General features: G+C 41.3%; 1 protein-coding gene across 2 annotated transcripts in view; it reads left to right on the plus strand.

The window, feature by feature from the left end:
* EFCAB8 (EF-hand calcium binding domain 8) overlaps nucleotides 1-8,664 on the plus strand; it is a 136,188-nt gene extending 127,524 nt beyond the window's left edge. Inside the window, exons 25-28 of one of the 2 annotated variants that reach the window (XM_020990739.2) lie at nucleotides 1,616-1,736; nucleotides 3,048-3,243; nucleotides 3,327-3,422; nucleotides 7,406-8,664. In XM_020990739.2, the coding sequence (XP_020846398.1) occupies nucleotides 1,616-1,736; nucleotides 3,048-3,243; nucleotides 3,327-3,422; nucleotides 7,406-7,888 (896 nt within the window). In that variant the 3' untranslated portion in view covers nucleotides 7,889-8,664. The remainder of the gene's footprint in view (nucleotides 1-1,615; nucleotides 1,737-3,047; nucleotides 3,244-3,326; nucleotides 3,423-7,405) is intronic. The other variant, XM_020990740.2, reaches the window with a different exon arrangement.
* Nucleotides 8,665-14,906: the final 6,242 nt, after the last annotated feature.

Genomic DNA, 14,906 nt, shown 5'->3' on the forward strand with positions numbered 1-14,906 from the left:
CTTTCTTTCTTTCTTCTTTCTTTCTTTCTTTCTTTCTTTCTTTCTTTCTTTCTTTCCTTTTGCTAGGCAATGGGGTTAAGTGACTTGCCCAGGGTCACACAGCTAGTAAGTGTGATGTGTCTGAGGCCAGATTTGAACTCAGGTCCTCCTGAATCCAGGGCCCAGTGCTCTATCCACTGTGCCACCTAGCTGCCCCCTAAGTCATTTTTCTTGATCCATTTTCTAGGTCAGTTGTTTTTGATAAGAGATACTTTGCATTTTATTCTATTTTTAAATTTTTTGATTTTGTTTTAGTATTTCTTGTTTCCTGGAACCAATAATTTCTTTTTGATCCGTTCTGATTTTTATAAAGTCTTTTACCTGAACAAAATTTTGTACCTCTTCTGGTAATCTGTTAATTCTCTTTCCAAGTCCTTCCTGCACAGTTCTCCTTCCTTTTTCCATTTTTTCCCCTCTATAACTCTCATTTCATTTGTAATATAATTTTAAAACCTCTTACATCATTTCTTCTAGGAATTTGAATTGATCTGGTGTGCAAGCTATGTTTTTCTTTGAGGCTTTGCTTTTAGGTGTATTAGGGTTATTTTCCTCTTGCAAGTTTGTATCTTGGGCATCCCTGCTATCATAATAGGTTTTTTTTAAATCTTTTTTTGTTTATTCATTCTTCCACCCATCTACTTTAGGCAACCTGGTGTTGCTGGCTTAGTTGGGGAGTTCTGGTCTTAGTCTCCAATCCTGGCCCCATGGGGAAATACCTTCTATCTACCTTCTCACAACTATCCCCAGCAGGACACTAAGTCCATAACCTGCCCTGCATGACCACAACATGGGGCTATGGGCACTGACACTGTGCTCCTAGTTCCTCTGAGAGACCCTAAGCTGGTGGCATGGGTTCAGGGTTGAATTTATAAATAGCTCTGGGCATCCCTGTGCTGCTACCTTAGCTCTGAGCTCTGGTGTTTTGAGTCACTGCTCTCAGCTACTCTGAGAGAGACCTTATACTACTGGTCTGGACCCTGGGCCCTATGCTATCTATGATTAGGTCTGGTCATGCCTGTGATACTGGCCTAGCTCAGAGCTCTGGGTATTGGGTCCAGAATTGTGGTCCAACCATATTTCATATTTCCTATGCTGGTCATTTGCCTGTAGGTTAAATTTTGATCTTGGAAGGAAAAGGTGACTCACTATAGTTTCTCCTTCAGTTTTCTAATTGCTACTGGTTTGGTGTTCTTTCTAGGTCATTGTTGGAGTAGTTGTGGTAGGAGCTGGGTTGTATTGTTTCTTTATACAGTACTATCTTGGTTTGATCAGCCCACTCCTATTTTCCAGATATTAAGTTGAAGCCCGAAGTGGTTATATGACTTGTCTAAATATATAGCAAAGCTGGAGCCATCTGACTTCTGATCTAGCTCTTTCAGAGCTTTGGAGCCTCAGATGAGAGACTGGTGGCCACTCTGAGAATAGGCAAATAGAGAGGGAATGGGGAAGCAGGTACAAGGGTTGAGAGAAGAAAGACTGGTGGAGGGGGGAAATGCTCCTCAGAGGCAGAGAGGGGTTGAGGGAGGATGGAAGGTTGTCAGTTCTAGTTACTGAACTGATTTGAGTTAAATCTCAGGAACCTTTGGCTTGTGCCTTTGGAGAAAGCTTGTGCCTGCAGGGAAGACTGACTTCTACCAAAAACCATCCATCACAGAGCTGATAACAGTGCCTGAGATAAAGGAAGTCCCTGAGTGGGAGTGAGTATACCAACTCCAAACTTCTCTAGACTAACAAGGGGGGAGGGTGGTGGCAGAAAGAAGTTCCCCTTTTCAAAACTGCAGGACCTTTACTTTGGTTTGGAGCTGAGATATATGTTCCAATATTCTAATGTTGAATCACAGAATGTCTCAGTCCGAAGATCCTTTAGAACATGGAATGTCAGGTTTGGAGAACCTGACTTCTTACTCACACATATGCATATATGTATATATGTATACATATATGTAGAGAGAGGGGAAAAAAAAGAAAAAGAGAAAGAGAGAGAGAGAGGGAGAGAGAGAGAGTGTGTGTGTGTCAGGCAGACTTGGAGAAGTTCCTAGAGACCATTTTGCTGAATCCTTTCACTTAACAGATAAAGATGCTGAGGTGGGTTTGGAGCAAAGAAACCTCCCATCCTCCCCTGCAAAGTGAAAAAGGATAAAGACTGAATCTGTGATTTCCTTGGTAAAGGGAATTCCTGGATGAGAGAACTCCCTCTACCAGGGAAGGATGGCACCTTCTCTATAATTTATAATCTTGGTATTGCCCAGGACACTGAGAAGTTAGTGACTCTTTTTTTCTTTTTGGTGAGGCGATCAGGGTTAAGTGACTTGCCCAGGATCACCCAGCTAGTAAGTGTTAAGTGTCTGAATCTGGATTTGAACTCAGGTCCTCCTGACTTTAAGGTCAGAGCTCTATTTACTGTGCCACCTAGCTGCCCTGAGATAGTGACTTTTTGAGGTTACACAACCAGTGTGTGTCAGTTAGAGATGGGACTTAAACTCAGGCTTTCCTGGTTCCAAATCCAGCTCTCCATTCACTGTGGGGTACTCTCTCCCATCAACTGATGTGACCACCTCTAAATCAGCTATATTTGCAGCTCAGTTCAAGAAGTATTTGGCTCACGCACCTTGTATGTGCCCATTTGCTTCTTGTCCCTAAGGGTTTGCCACCTTAGCTAAGCAAGACCACTAGCCATGGGAACTTAACCATCACATCCTTCCCTGCACAGTATTAATATGAAACATATGGTACAGACAGTAAAGGCTGCAGGCGTTTAGATAAGGGAGAGAGAGATCATGGTGGGCTGAACTGGGAAGATTTCAAGGAGGAAGTGAGGTGAGCCTTGGAAGTCAGGTGGCAAGATTTGGATAAATGGAGTGATGTGAACACCCCCCCCACCCCCAGGAAAACCTCTAGAACCTGTTTTTAAAGGACTGCTCTCCTTTTCTAGGCTTTTCCTGCAAGGTTGGCCTGGGGAGGGGTATTAGGAGGGATTGGTTACTGAACCTGAATCATTTCTTCCCTAGCAAAGAAGATGAATACACTAAGGTCCTGATGCAGCAGCGCAGGGATCAGATGGAGCTGATGTCTCTGCTGCACAGCAAGTCTCCGAAGGCCATGGTCAGACTGAGGCAGATGGCTGAGCAGAGTGTGCTGGGGTCTGTCAAAGCTGGAGAGGGGTTTGAGGACACTTGGAACAAGTGGAAGACATCTGGGGTGCTGGTGAGAGGGGGGCTAGGTCTTCGGGCTCTTGAGGAACCCCAATTACCCTTTTAAATCTTCACATGTACCTGTGGTTGTTTCAGAAAAGTGACATCGTTGGAAGCGCATATAAACCGAAGGAGCAGCCACGCCCGCCACCCACTCCACTCTTACCGCTGAAGTTTATGGCAGACAAAGAGGTCAGAATCCTAGCTAACCAATGTGGGACTGGGGGATGGAGAGGGAAGTTTCTAAGAGCAGAATGAAAAGAGAGGTAGGCATATTTGATGTCTGACCTGGGTGTGAGTGGGTTCTACCACTCACTAACTGTTATCTTAGGTAAGTCACTTCCCAAGACTAGAGATAACCTTCAGATTTCATCAGGTCTTTCCCTCTCTTTCCTGGCAGAACTATATTCAGATATTCAGATGACCAAGTAGAGAGAGAGGGAAAAAGAAAGAGAGAAGGAGAGAGAAGAGAAAAAGAAGAAAGAAAGAGAAATACTTTGGGATAAGACAAGTAGCCTCACAGGCATGGAGCACTGACTCATTGTTTCATCCACCAGAAAACAGGAGCTTATGCAAATGCAATAGCCCGAGTTACATTCCTCCTGAATTATTAAAGTAGGACTAATTGAAAACAATAGCAAAGATATAACTCGGGATGACTGTGTACTTATTCTTAAACATTAGTAGAGATCTGATGCTGATAAAAGTGATGGGGTGGGAAAGGTCCGGAAAGTAGGTTATGGGGCTTGATGAAGAATTGGGAGGAAGAATGGCAGCTGGCCAACTGAGTTAGTTGGTCAGGCTACAGTATAAGAGAGGAAATCCTAAGGGAGTATCCTGAGTTGGATTACCTTCCATGAACACTGTGGACTTCGAGTCCTATTTGTGTCTCATACCATCCTGCAAACTAGAGTCAATGAGAGCACAGTGAGGATTCTTTTTATTTGCCCTTGTTAGGGAATTCAGTATACCGATAGCTCCAGATGATTGAAACTTACCTCTCTGAACATGGAAACTTTTTATACTTAAGCGAGGTTTGAGCTGTCTTTAAGTTAATTTATTTATTTGCTAAGTGCCTATGGTTTGCAGGGTCTTGTATTAAATGCTATGCAGAATAGAAAAGCTTAGTTAGGATAATTCCTGTCCTTATAAAACTGTTGGAGACATAAACGCATAAGTATTGTGTTCAAGTCAGAGATTTCAAGGAATGCAGGCAAAGCCTGACACTAAGTTGAAATAGTTATGCGTTAAAAAAAATTTAAAAAAGATATATATGTGTGTATATATGCATGTATATATATATCTCTATATATCTACATGTATGGGTATGTACATATGCATATATGCACATGCACATATGTATCTAAATATTGATTTAGTGGATGTACTCACTTGGATAGGACATGTACTTCATTGGTATATTGGGACTCTACATTGGTGTGGTTTTGGGAAATAAAGCTGCATCCTATAACTGCAGCCCAGGCAACTGATATTGTCCAGGAAATAGGTTGGTTCTGGATGGCCCAAAGATGTTAGGGGTTATGCAGTTTTATGCTGAGGCAAACAGTGTTGAAACCTTTTGTAAATGTACCAATTTTAAGGAAAGCAAACCCCAGATACATCTGGACATATGGGTAGAATTCTTATAGGAGTTGGGCTACTTTCATGGATATCCATTACTTAATCTAGCTGTGCCTCAGAATGCTGTCCCACTTCCTGTGGTGTTGGCTAAAGAGGCCTAAATTAATAATTGTGCATTAGTGTATAATTAATACATAATTATGTGTTAATTAATTAATATGTTAATGAACTAATATATAATAAAGACAACTCACATTTCTTTAGACCTCTAAGTCTTACAAAATGTTTTCTTCACTACAACCCTTTAAGATATTATTATTGTACCATTAGTGACTGTCAGAATCAGGTCTTGGACTTAAAACTCAAGTCTTTGGGCCAAGTTATGTGTGAGACCTGAGGGGGTGTGGGCGTTAACCACCAGGAGCATCTGGGAGGGCTTCAAGGAGAGGAAGGCGTTTGAGTTGGGCTCCAAGGGTAGGTAGAAATTCTATGGATATGGAAGGGTAGTGGATAGGTAAAACATTTTTTAATCACTCTGTTTCAGACCTTGGGGATACAAATATAAGTGAACAAGAGAGTTTTTGCTTACAAGAAAATGACATTCTAATTTAACTCATAAAGAGAAGCTGGAAAGAGGGGGTTGAGTGGCAGCACATTGTGGTGCCTAGGAAGTGGCATAGGAAAGCGAGACAAAAAGCTCACCTATAAGAGCCCAAAATTCCAGGGGAAGAGTACAGGGAATAAAAAATGGGAGCAAAGGTATGGAGGCAAGAGAATTTAGGACGTTTTCTGGGCATAGAGACTAGATCAATTTGGCCAGCCTGTATAAGATGAAACTGTAAAGTTAGGGTGGTGTCAAGTTGTGGGAGGCCTTGAATGCCAGGCAAAGGAGTTTGTACTTTATGGGTAATAGGGAGCCAATTAAGGTTTTTGAGTAGAGGAGTGACATGAGTAGAGTGAAGGATATGAAAAATTTTTTTGGCAGCAGTATAAAAGATGACTTGGAAAAGGAAGAAAGTGCATGTAGGAAGACTTGTTAGGAAGCTCTTATAGTAGTCCAAGATGGGTGGTAATGAGGGACTTGAATTGTGGCAGTAGGGAAAAAAGAGGAAGGATGAGAGAGATGATACAGAGGTATAATCATCAGGATTTGTTAACTCATGGAGATTAGAAATGAGGAAAAGGGAAAAATTAAATATAACCTCAAAAGTTCTAAATTAGAAAACTTTTATAATGTATCATGTTTTCTTTTTTTAATGTATTTTTATTTATTTCATTAAATATTTCCTAATTGCACATGAGATTTTTTTTTAACATTCATTTAAAAATTTTTTTAATTTGAAATTCCCTCTCTCTTGCTCCCCCCACACCCCTTGAGAAGGCAAGCAATATGATTTTGATTATACAGGACACACATTTTCCTAAGCAGAGGATATGTTTACCATTTCTTGCTGGCTCTGAGTAGTAATTGTGAATACCAATTATTATTCTGGGTTGTGCTATTCTCATGGGCTATTGCTGTGTGTGTATGGTTTCTTGCCCTGACACTTAATGGGTCCTGCCTTCTGGACTTTGTTTATTTCTTCTGTTTTTTTTTCTGTTATAATTTTTCTCTTTTCCTCATTGTCTAGCTGTCATCTATCACTTCTCACTGATCTCGGTGAATTGCACAACAATCTTTAATAGCCCTAATGCTTTCTTGTAATTTGCTTAAAAAATATCTACCCTGAGTGTGGAAATGAGATTTCTAAGCTTGTTAGTACAGCATGCACAATAAGTCACAGGAGCACAGAATGGAGAAATGGGATGGACTTAGAAATCACTTTGTCTAGTTCTCTCATTGTATAGATGAGGAAACCAAATCGTAAAGAGAGCAAATAACTTGCCCAAGATCACACAGCAAATAAGTGGCAAAGCTGAGACTTTAACTGAAATTTTTAGCCTCTAAATCCAGAGTTTTCTACCAAATTGTGCCGCCACAATAAATTCTGAGTGGAGATCTATTATTTCCTAATACCAGAAAGTCCCCAACTCCTATTGAAGGGGAAATAAAATATTAACAAACTATGCAAGGACGTGGTAAAGCTGTTACTTTACTATTATACTTTACTATGTTGCTATTCTAACAACTACTTGCTGTCCTTGGATAAGAGATCCTGCAGTTTTGTCTAAAAGGACTTTCACAATTGTAAAAATATTTGGTCATGTCCCCTTGTCTGCTGTCCAAGTTTGATAATAAATCCTTCCAATTGTATTCTAAAGACTCCCCTTCTCTCCCTTGAATGGTTCCCCTCTTTCTTTATCACTGTCCTGTAAAACGCTTATCTATTCTAAGTTGTTGAAGAATGTGACTGATTGGTGGTATACTGAAAGGTTATAAAAGCCATAGCCATACCCTAGGAAATTGAATCAGTTATCAGTGAGCTCAGCACAATAATAAATCTCCTTGTTTTCAGTTTGGTTTCCTATCTTTGCCCCACATCCAGGGATGAGTATGTCTCTCTCCAGAGATCAAGAGAATTGCCCAATGTTGGTCCCCCTGCACCCTAGGTCCTCTATGCTGATTTTTTGTCTTTCTCTGGTTTTGTGGTCAGATCTCGCCTTGGATCTATAGGAGCCTCCCTTGCAAAGACCTGCAAGATTTGACTCAATCCAACATGGCCATCTTGAAAACAACTCAGATTCCTAGGAAAAAACACGTCTGGTTAGTCACCCAGCAGATCATCAGGAGCCTCTCTATGATCAAACAGATGCCCATGATGGATGCTCCCATCCAGTCACAAAGCCTCTCTTTCTCCAGCCCATTTTCATCCAAGACTTCCTCGATCACTTCAATATCTTCTTTGAAGCTGTCTTCAATCTCCTCTCTTTCTTCGTTAAAGCAGTCGTCAGTCTCTTCAGCATCAGCGATCTCAAAGAAACTGTTACATTCTTCCTCAGTATCTTCCAAGAAGAAGGCAACTTCAACTTCTTCTTCATCCACGGCCACCAAGTCGTCCATCACGATCAGTTCAGTGCCTTCAGGGAAGTCTTCGACACCAGGCTTAAAGCCTTTGAAGTCAATCCTTAAAGTGTGACCTGGTTAGGAAGCCAGCCCAGGCCCGTTCTCTCAGTGAAGCTGCCAGCCCATTGAGATGAATGTAAGAAATGGATGGACTCTTGGCTCACTTTATCAGACCAATTAAAATGTGGGCTTGGTTGCCCCACTCTACCCCAACATCCCCTCCCAGAATTATTCCCCTCTCCCATTGAGACCTATGTGTTACTTCTTCAGGAGAGAGAAATAAATTTTCTTTTGGGGTTCCTTCGTGCTCCCAGATTAGGTTGTATTATCCCAGGAGGTGTGGGGAGAGGGAGGAGCCTTTTTCTGAGAGGGATGGATCATAGTATCATCCTGGACCCAGAGTTCCCACATAACTCACTAATGGGGCCATGTTGATGTCTGATGTGACCATGTACATGGTCTAGGGACAGAGAATATAGCTCTGTGCCAGAGTCTTTAAAAAGTTTGCCAGATTTTTTTTGAGTCCTCTGTTAATCAAGAATATTTTGACACTGGTCTCTTGGCTGTTCCACAAACAAGACATTCCATCTCTTGGCTCTGGTCATTTCTCTGGCTGTCCCCCATTTTCTAGAATGTTCTCCCTGCTCTGTTCTGTCTGCTGATATTCCCTAGCTTCTTTGAAGTCCCAACTAAGATTCCATCTTTTACTGGAAGCCTTCCCCATTCCCTCTTAATTCTAGTGCTTTCCCTCTATTTTCTATTTATCCCTCACATAGTTTGCTTTGTATATATTTGTCTGCATGTTGTCTCCCCCATTAAATTGTAAGCTCCTGGAGGGCAGAGACCGTCTTTTGCCTCTCTTTGTATCTCCAACATTTAGAAGAGTGTTTTTCAGGTAGTAGGAGCTTAACAAATTTTATTGAGTGAGTGATTGATTGATTTTAAAATATCTCAGGCCTGAAGGTGGGATTGGTTCAAGGGAGGGGCAAGGTCAATATGGAATGGAATGGTCAGGGAAAATATTATTGGGGTGGGGAAAACATTGGATTTAGAGTCAGAAATCCTGATTTTGAATTATATATTTTGGGCAAGCAATTTCCTCAGTTTTGGTCTCAGTTTTTTCATGTGGAAAATTAAGAGGGCTGGACTCAGTGATCCTACAGATCTCTTGAAACTCACACATATGTTCTAGATGTGACAGAAGAATAGCCTGAGGGGTGGGGATTGGTGGTAGAAGGCAGATGGTAATTTCTGTCCATTTAATATTGTTGGGGATGGGGAGGGGGCATATAGATTGATGGCATATACATGATTCTCTGATCTCTTTTTTGTTTTTAAGTACCAGCTGGGGGGGAATTTCAGCCTAATTTGCTCTTTTTGGGGCCTTCTAGGATCTTGCCCAGCAGTCATGAGTCATATCAATTATGTTGATAATTTGCCATACAATGTGGAAGGCTTATAGAAGCTGAGTTGGAGAGCATCTCAGGTCCCATTTAACTACTTAATGTAGGAATCTCCACTGTATTACCCTGATGATATTCCTCTAGCTTTAAAAATTCCCAGTGTTTGGGGATTACCCTTTCAGGCATTCCATTCCATTGACAGATGGCCCTGAGGGTTAAGAAGTTTTTCCTTCACATTAAACCCAAATCTACCTCTTTGTAACTCCTCAAACTGGTCTTAGTAGTTCTTCTAGGGATACCCAGAGCAAATCCAACTGCAGTGAGATGAGAAAAGAGGGTGGGGAACCTTGGGCCTCACTATGTCTATAAATCCCCTAAAACTTATATAGACACTAGAATAATTTTGTGATTCTAAATACTGATAAGGGAAACACCTGGGCTCCACCAAACACAGGGACAATATAGTTCCAGCCAACTCCTGTGGCCTGGGGGAAATATTCAGGGAAGTCTGTTGCTTCAGATTGGAACAAGTCTCCTCTACCCTGGATAAACCCTGTGGACTCACGACCCACTCCTAGGCTAACGGTGTTTTTTGAGGCAACTGGGTGGCTGTGGATTGTTTTAATCCAGCTCTGGATTTAGAGAGCCTAGATTCAGAGCTCACCTTTTATACTTCTGTGCAATCTCATGCAAGTCACATCACTTCCCTGGGCCTTAGTTTTCTCATCTGTAAAGTGGGCTAGATGGCCTCTGACATCCCTTTTAGCTTGAACTCTATGATCCTAAAGTCCTCCCTGTCCTGAAGGAATCAGCTGGTCCGTCTGGTCTGATTGTGCTGTTGTTCCCTAAGAAGCATACACTCCATGCCTCTGTTGTGAGACCTAGGGTGAGGGTAGAAATAATGGTTGTGGTTTATAGATACACCTGGTGAGTATCATTGGTTATGTGAAGCCTTTGCCATTCTTGCCAAAAATTCTCCTGCCCAGACCCTTCCCTTACTTGGCTTTAGGCATAGCACATCTTCATTTCTCCTCAAGATAATGTTTACAAAATATAATTAAAGGTAAGTTACATGAACTTTAAATAATTCTCTAGACCCCTCACAGGGTATGGATCTGTAAGTACAGAGGCCAGAGTGGGTATAGTTGTAGGGAGTGGAGTATAAAGTACAGCTGTAGGTTGGAGGCATTGTAGGGGCAGAAGTGGGAGTAGCAGATGTTGGGGGTATGGAGATAGAGCAGATGTGAAGTTGTAGGGGGGTTAGAGCTATATGTGGTGGGGGAGTGGTTAGGACTGAGTTGTAGGTAAGGGTGCTGCTGCTGCTGCTGCTGCTGCTGCAGCTGGTGGTGGGAGGCAGAGTGATGGGGAGATGTCTGGGGGAGAAATGAAAGCTTTGGAGGGGGCCATTTAAATTTTACCTCATCATAGGATTTTAGATCTGTAATGGATCCTAGAGCTTACCCAGTCTTCCAGATGAGGAAACCAGGGATCAGAGAGGTAAGTGTTTTGGCTAAGGTCACACACATAAGTAGTATGAGTCAGCCAACAAGCATTTATTGAGTGCTTACTGTGTGTCAGACACTGTGCTAAGCTCTGGGGATACAAAGAAAAATAAAAGACAGTCTTCTTTCAAGGAGCTCATAGCCTAATGGGGAAGACAGCATGCAAATAACTATACATCTATATGTATGTGTGTATACATACATATATATATATATATATACATATACATATATATATATATGTATGTATATGTTTATTTTTGTTTAGTCATTTTTCAGTCATTTCCAATTCTTTATGATCTCAGTTGGGGGGTTTTCTTGGCAAAAGATACTGGAGTAGTTTGCCATTACCTTCTCTAGCTCATTTTACAGATGAGAAAACTGAGACAAACAGGGTTAAATGACTCCCCCAGGGTCACAAAGCTAGTAAGTGTGTGAGTCCAGATTTAAACTCCAGGTTTATGGTGCCACTTAGCTATTTATCTTATACAGGATAAATTGAAGATAATCAACAAAGGGAAGGCACTAGCATTAAAAGGGATTGGGACAGGCTTCTTGTAGAAGGTGGGATTTTAGTTAAGACCTGAAAGAAACCAGGGAGGCCAGGAGATGGAGATGAGAGAATTCCAGATATGAGGAACAGTCAGCAAAAGTGTTTGGGCTCAGGAGATAGAGTGTTTTGTGAGAAGGACAGCAAAGAAGTCAGTGTCGTCAGATCCCAGCATATGATTGTAGAGAGGGGTGATGGAGAGTAAGGTGGAAGAACATTGGAAAGGTAGGAGGAGAGGGGGCCAGGTTATGAAGGGTTTTGAATGCCAAATAGATAAACTGAGAACTGAGAAAGACCTTAGCTTAAAAGGGCTAAGGTTTCCCACTGTTTCTAGGGCTGTTGCCAGTCATCTTCACCTGTGTATTGCCACTGGACTCTGATAACTCTGGAGGAGAGAATGAGGCTGATGACTCTGCACATCTCTGCCTTACTTCAATCCAATTCACTTGCAAGTCAAGACGTGAACCCTCCTGATGTCATTGGTCCTCTTCAAGAACAAAGGACCACCACCACCACCACCATATAGGATTTTAGAAAGTGTCAGAGCCAAAATCTGAACCTTCTGGCTATCTTTGAAACTACCTTCTCTTTGGGCAGGTTATGGTGACCTTGACCTAGGCCAAACTTTAAAGAATTGTTTCTCAGCAGATCCTGATTGACTCTTCCAGAGGGAGGCAGATCTACTTAAATGGGGGCCATGAGTCTGGAGACCTTAGCTCCCTCAGCCCCAGGACATTCCTGAGCTACAGTCTAGTTCCCTGACCAGATTCTCACTGAATCTGACTGTGAGTTGTGGGAGTCTGGGTATGGGTGGTGGGGAGGGAGATGATAGAGATGATTGGCAAGAAGAAAGAGAAGAGTGATTTGATTTATTTCGATGGAGAAGTAATATTACTCCCTTTGTTACATATATACAATGCTTTATAGTTTACAAAGTGCTATTACATAATTTGAGGTTATACATCAACCCTATGAGAGAAGGCAAGGAAGAGAAAATTTCCGGTTTAATAATTTGATAGACATATAATTTCACTGACATGGGTATTCCTAACCACACCTTCTAATCCTGTGAGACTCTTGTTCACATCCTCCTGTAAATCTTAGGGGGGGGGTCCCTCCTCTCATCACCATTGTACTTATGGGGTTTCCTTCTATGTCACTCAAGATGGGAATACCAATGAACTGTCCTAAATTAGCATACTCACTTCATGGCCAGCCCACCTTCTTTCTAATCTCTGATGTTCTCCATTTAGAGATGAGGAAATTGATGTCCAGAGGGAGGTAAGTGATTTGCTCATATAGTGGGTTATTGAAAGAGCTGAGACAATAACACCAGTCTCCTGACTCTTAGTCTTGTTGGAGAGGGAAAGGAGGATGGTAGTTTATCCTCAGTTCCAGAGCTTGAGAGGTCATCAAGATGATATGAGAAGAATCCTTTACTGAGAGTCCTGAGACCTGTGTCCTTGGTTTCTAGCTTTCTTCTCCACCCTGGGGGGAAATTTCTTTCCAAATCTGGCCCTTAGTTTACTTCTCTGTAGAATAAGAGGATTGGATCAGGTGATCTCTTAAGTTTTTTTCCAGCTCTGATGGGTGAGGTGAGAATGTAGGAAAAACAAACTGACCTGAACAAGCAGACCAAACTTTCTTATACCTATTGATGAATATTGCCCTTCCCAGAAATGTGTGATCAGAGAATGGTCTGTCTCAGGAGACAGTGAAGTCAGCAAGTCTTCATATAGAAGCTGAATGACCACTTCTAGGGATCCTGTAGAAGGGCTCTCCAATTGGGGATGGATTGGTTTAGATACCCTTGGAGGCTCATTCCAACTTCTTGTGTCTTGTCTTTGGGAATGGCCTTTGGAACTTGCAATGCATTCTTTAAAAAAAAAAAACCCAAACCTTTTTATTAATATCTTTTACTTTTTTTCCCACTCCTTCATTTCTGAATATACTGCTCTTTCTTCTTTGTAACAAAGAGTAAAAAAGGAAAGGGGAAAAATATTCAATCAAACTAACACATCAATCAAATTGGACAGTATATGTAATGTTTCACAGCCATATTGCTCCCGTCATTGCAAGGAAGGGAAGGAAGTATACATACTTATATACATACATACATAACACATATACATATATATGTACATACATACATATATATATTCCCTATATTTCTGTAGGGCCAGGTTTCATCATTGTAATTACAGGGCTGAATTTTGTTTCTTTGTTCTTTCCATTTACTTTGTTGTAGTCATTGGGTACCATACTGTCTTTTGATTACCTTTACTGAGGGGAAATCTTCATTTATTTAATTTGTATGAATGGCCCAAAGTCATTTAATGATAAGACTGGGCAATAACGGGGTTGAATGAGCAAGTGGTGAAATTCCTTTGAACAATGATGATTTATTTTCTTATGTGACTCAGAATCTGGTTCTTGATATATCTTGGTAACTATGCAAAGACATATGTCTATGTGTGGGTGACCATTTCCCTTGCTTGTTTTTAGTCTTTCCTTTCTTACCTTACACTAACTATTCTCCCCTATTCTCAAGGCCCTGATGCTTTAGGAATCTGTTTCCCACACACAGCTTGCTCATTCTTTTTGGCCTATGGGTTACCAGTACTAGACTAGATCAAATCCTTGGTGCCTTCACAATTTCCTTCTTGAGAGCTTCCCATTCTTTTTGTGTTGACTTCCCCTGTAGAATTTTAGTTTATGGGATCTATCTATCCTTTATCCAAATACTTTGAAATCTACTTTCCCAAAATCAAAGGTGCATTTCTGACCATTCCTGGCTCTTCTCTCCTTCCCTCTAATGTTCTTATCCTTTCTACTCTGACAATTTCTCCTTGTTAGTAAATATCAGATCCAGATTTGAGGTTCCCCTGTTGATACTTCTCCATCTTTTGAAAGATAAAATTATCACAATGGGAAAAATTGAGAAATTATTAGTTGTTCACATATTTTGATAACTGAAATCCCTTAATACTTCTACATCCCACCTTTATGTCAGACTTGTAATGTTTTCTGAACTAGTCATCTATTATGCCTTTTAAGTCCAGGTGGTTGGTAGTATATTGACAGCATGATTTCTGTTTTCACCTCCATTGACCTTCCAGTCAGTGCTTTCCACTGTGTTTCTCCACTCTGGTTCTTGAGTTTCCTTACAAAAGGATGTCATCTTAATGTATGCTACTCAGCTCCTCCTTTCCCAATTGTATTCTTTTTCAATGTCATGCTCTGCCATAACCATTTTCTGGTCTTGGGTCCCAACCCATCAAATCTTACTTGTGTCTTTGAGGTTGGATTGTATAGAGAAGGTAAAGGAGGCCTGAGGGTGAGAAGAGACTAAGCCAAAGTGCCATAATGAGTTTATGTTAGAGCTGGATTTGGACCTCAGGTCATCTCACTCCCAGCTTCCTAGTCTGGTGCTCTTTTCTGTTACACCAACTTGTCCCCTTGTCTTTTTTCTTGTCATTCTTGTTGTCTGGGATACCCTTTCCTTCTCCTCAGCAACTTCTATCAGGCATCACCTTCAAACCTTGTCTTGAAACTCACCTCTGAAATACCTGTGTGATCATAGGCAATGACATAGGTCATTCTTTAGTATGTGCAGGCTGTGCTGTGCCAAATGAC

The sequence above is a fragment of the Phascolarctos cinereus genome, unplaced genomic scaffold (assembly GCF_003287225.1).
Source record: "Phascolarctos cinereus isolate Bilbo 61053 unplaced genomic scaffold, phaCin_HiC Scaffold_2;HRSCAF=192, whole genome shotgun sequence".
Lineage (NCBI taxonomy): Eukaryota > Metazoa > Chordata > Mammalia > Diprotodontia > Phascolarctidae > Phascolarctos > Phascolarctos cinereus.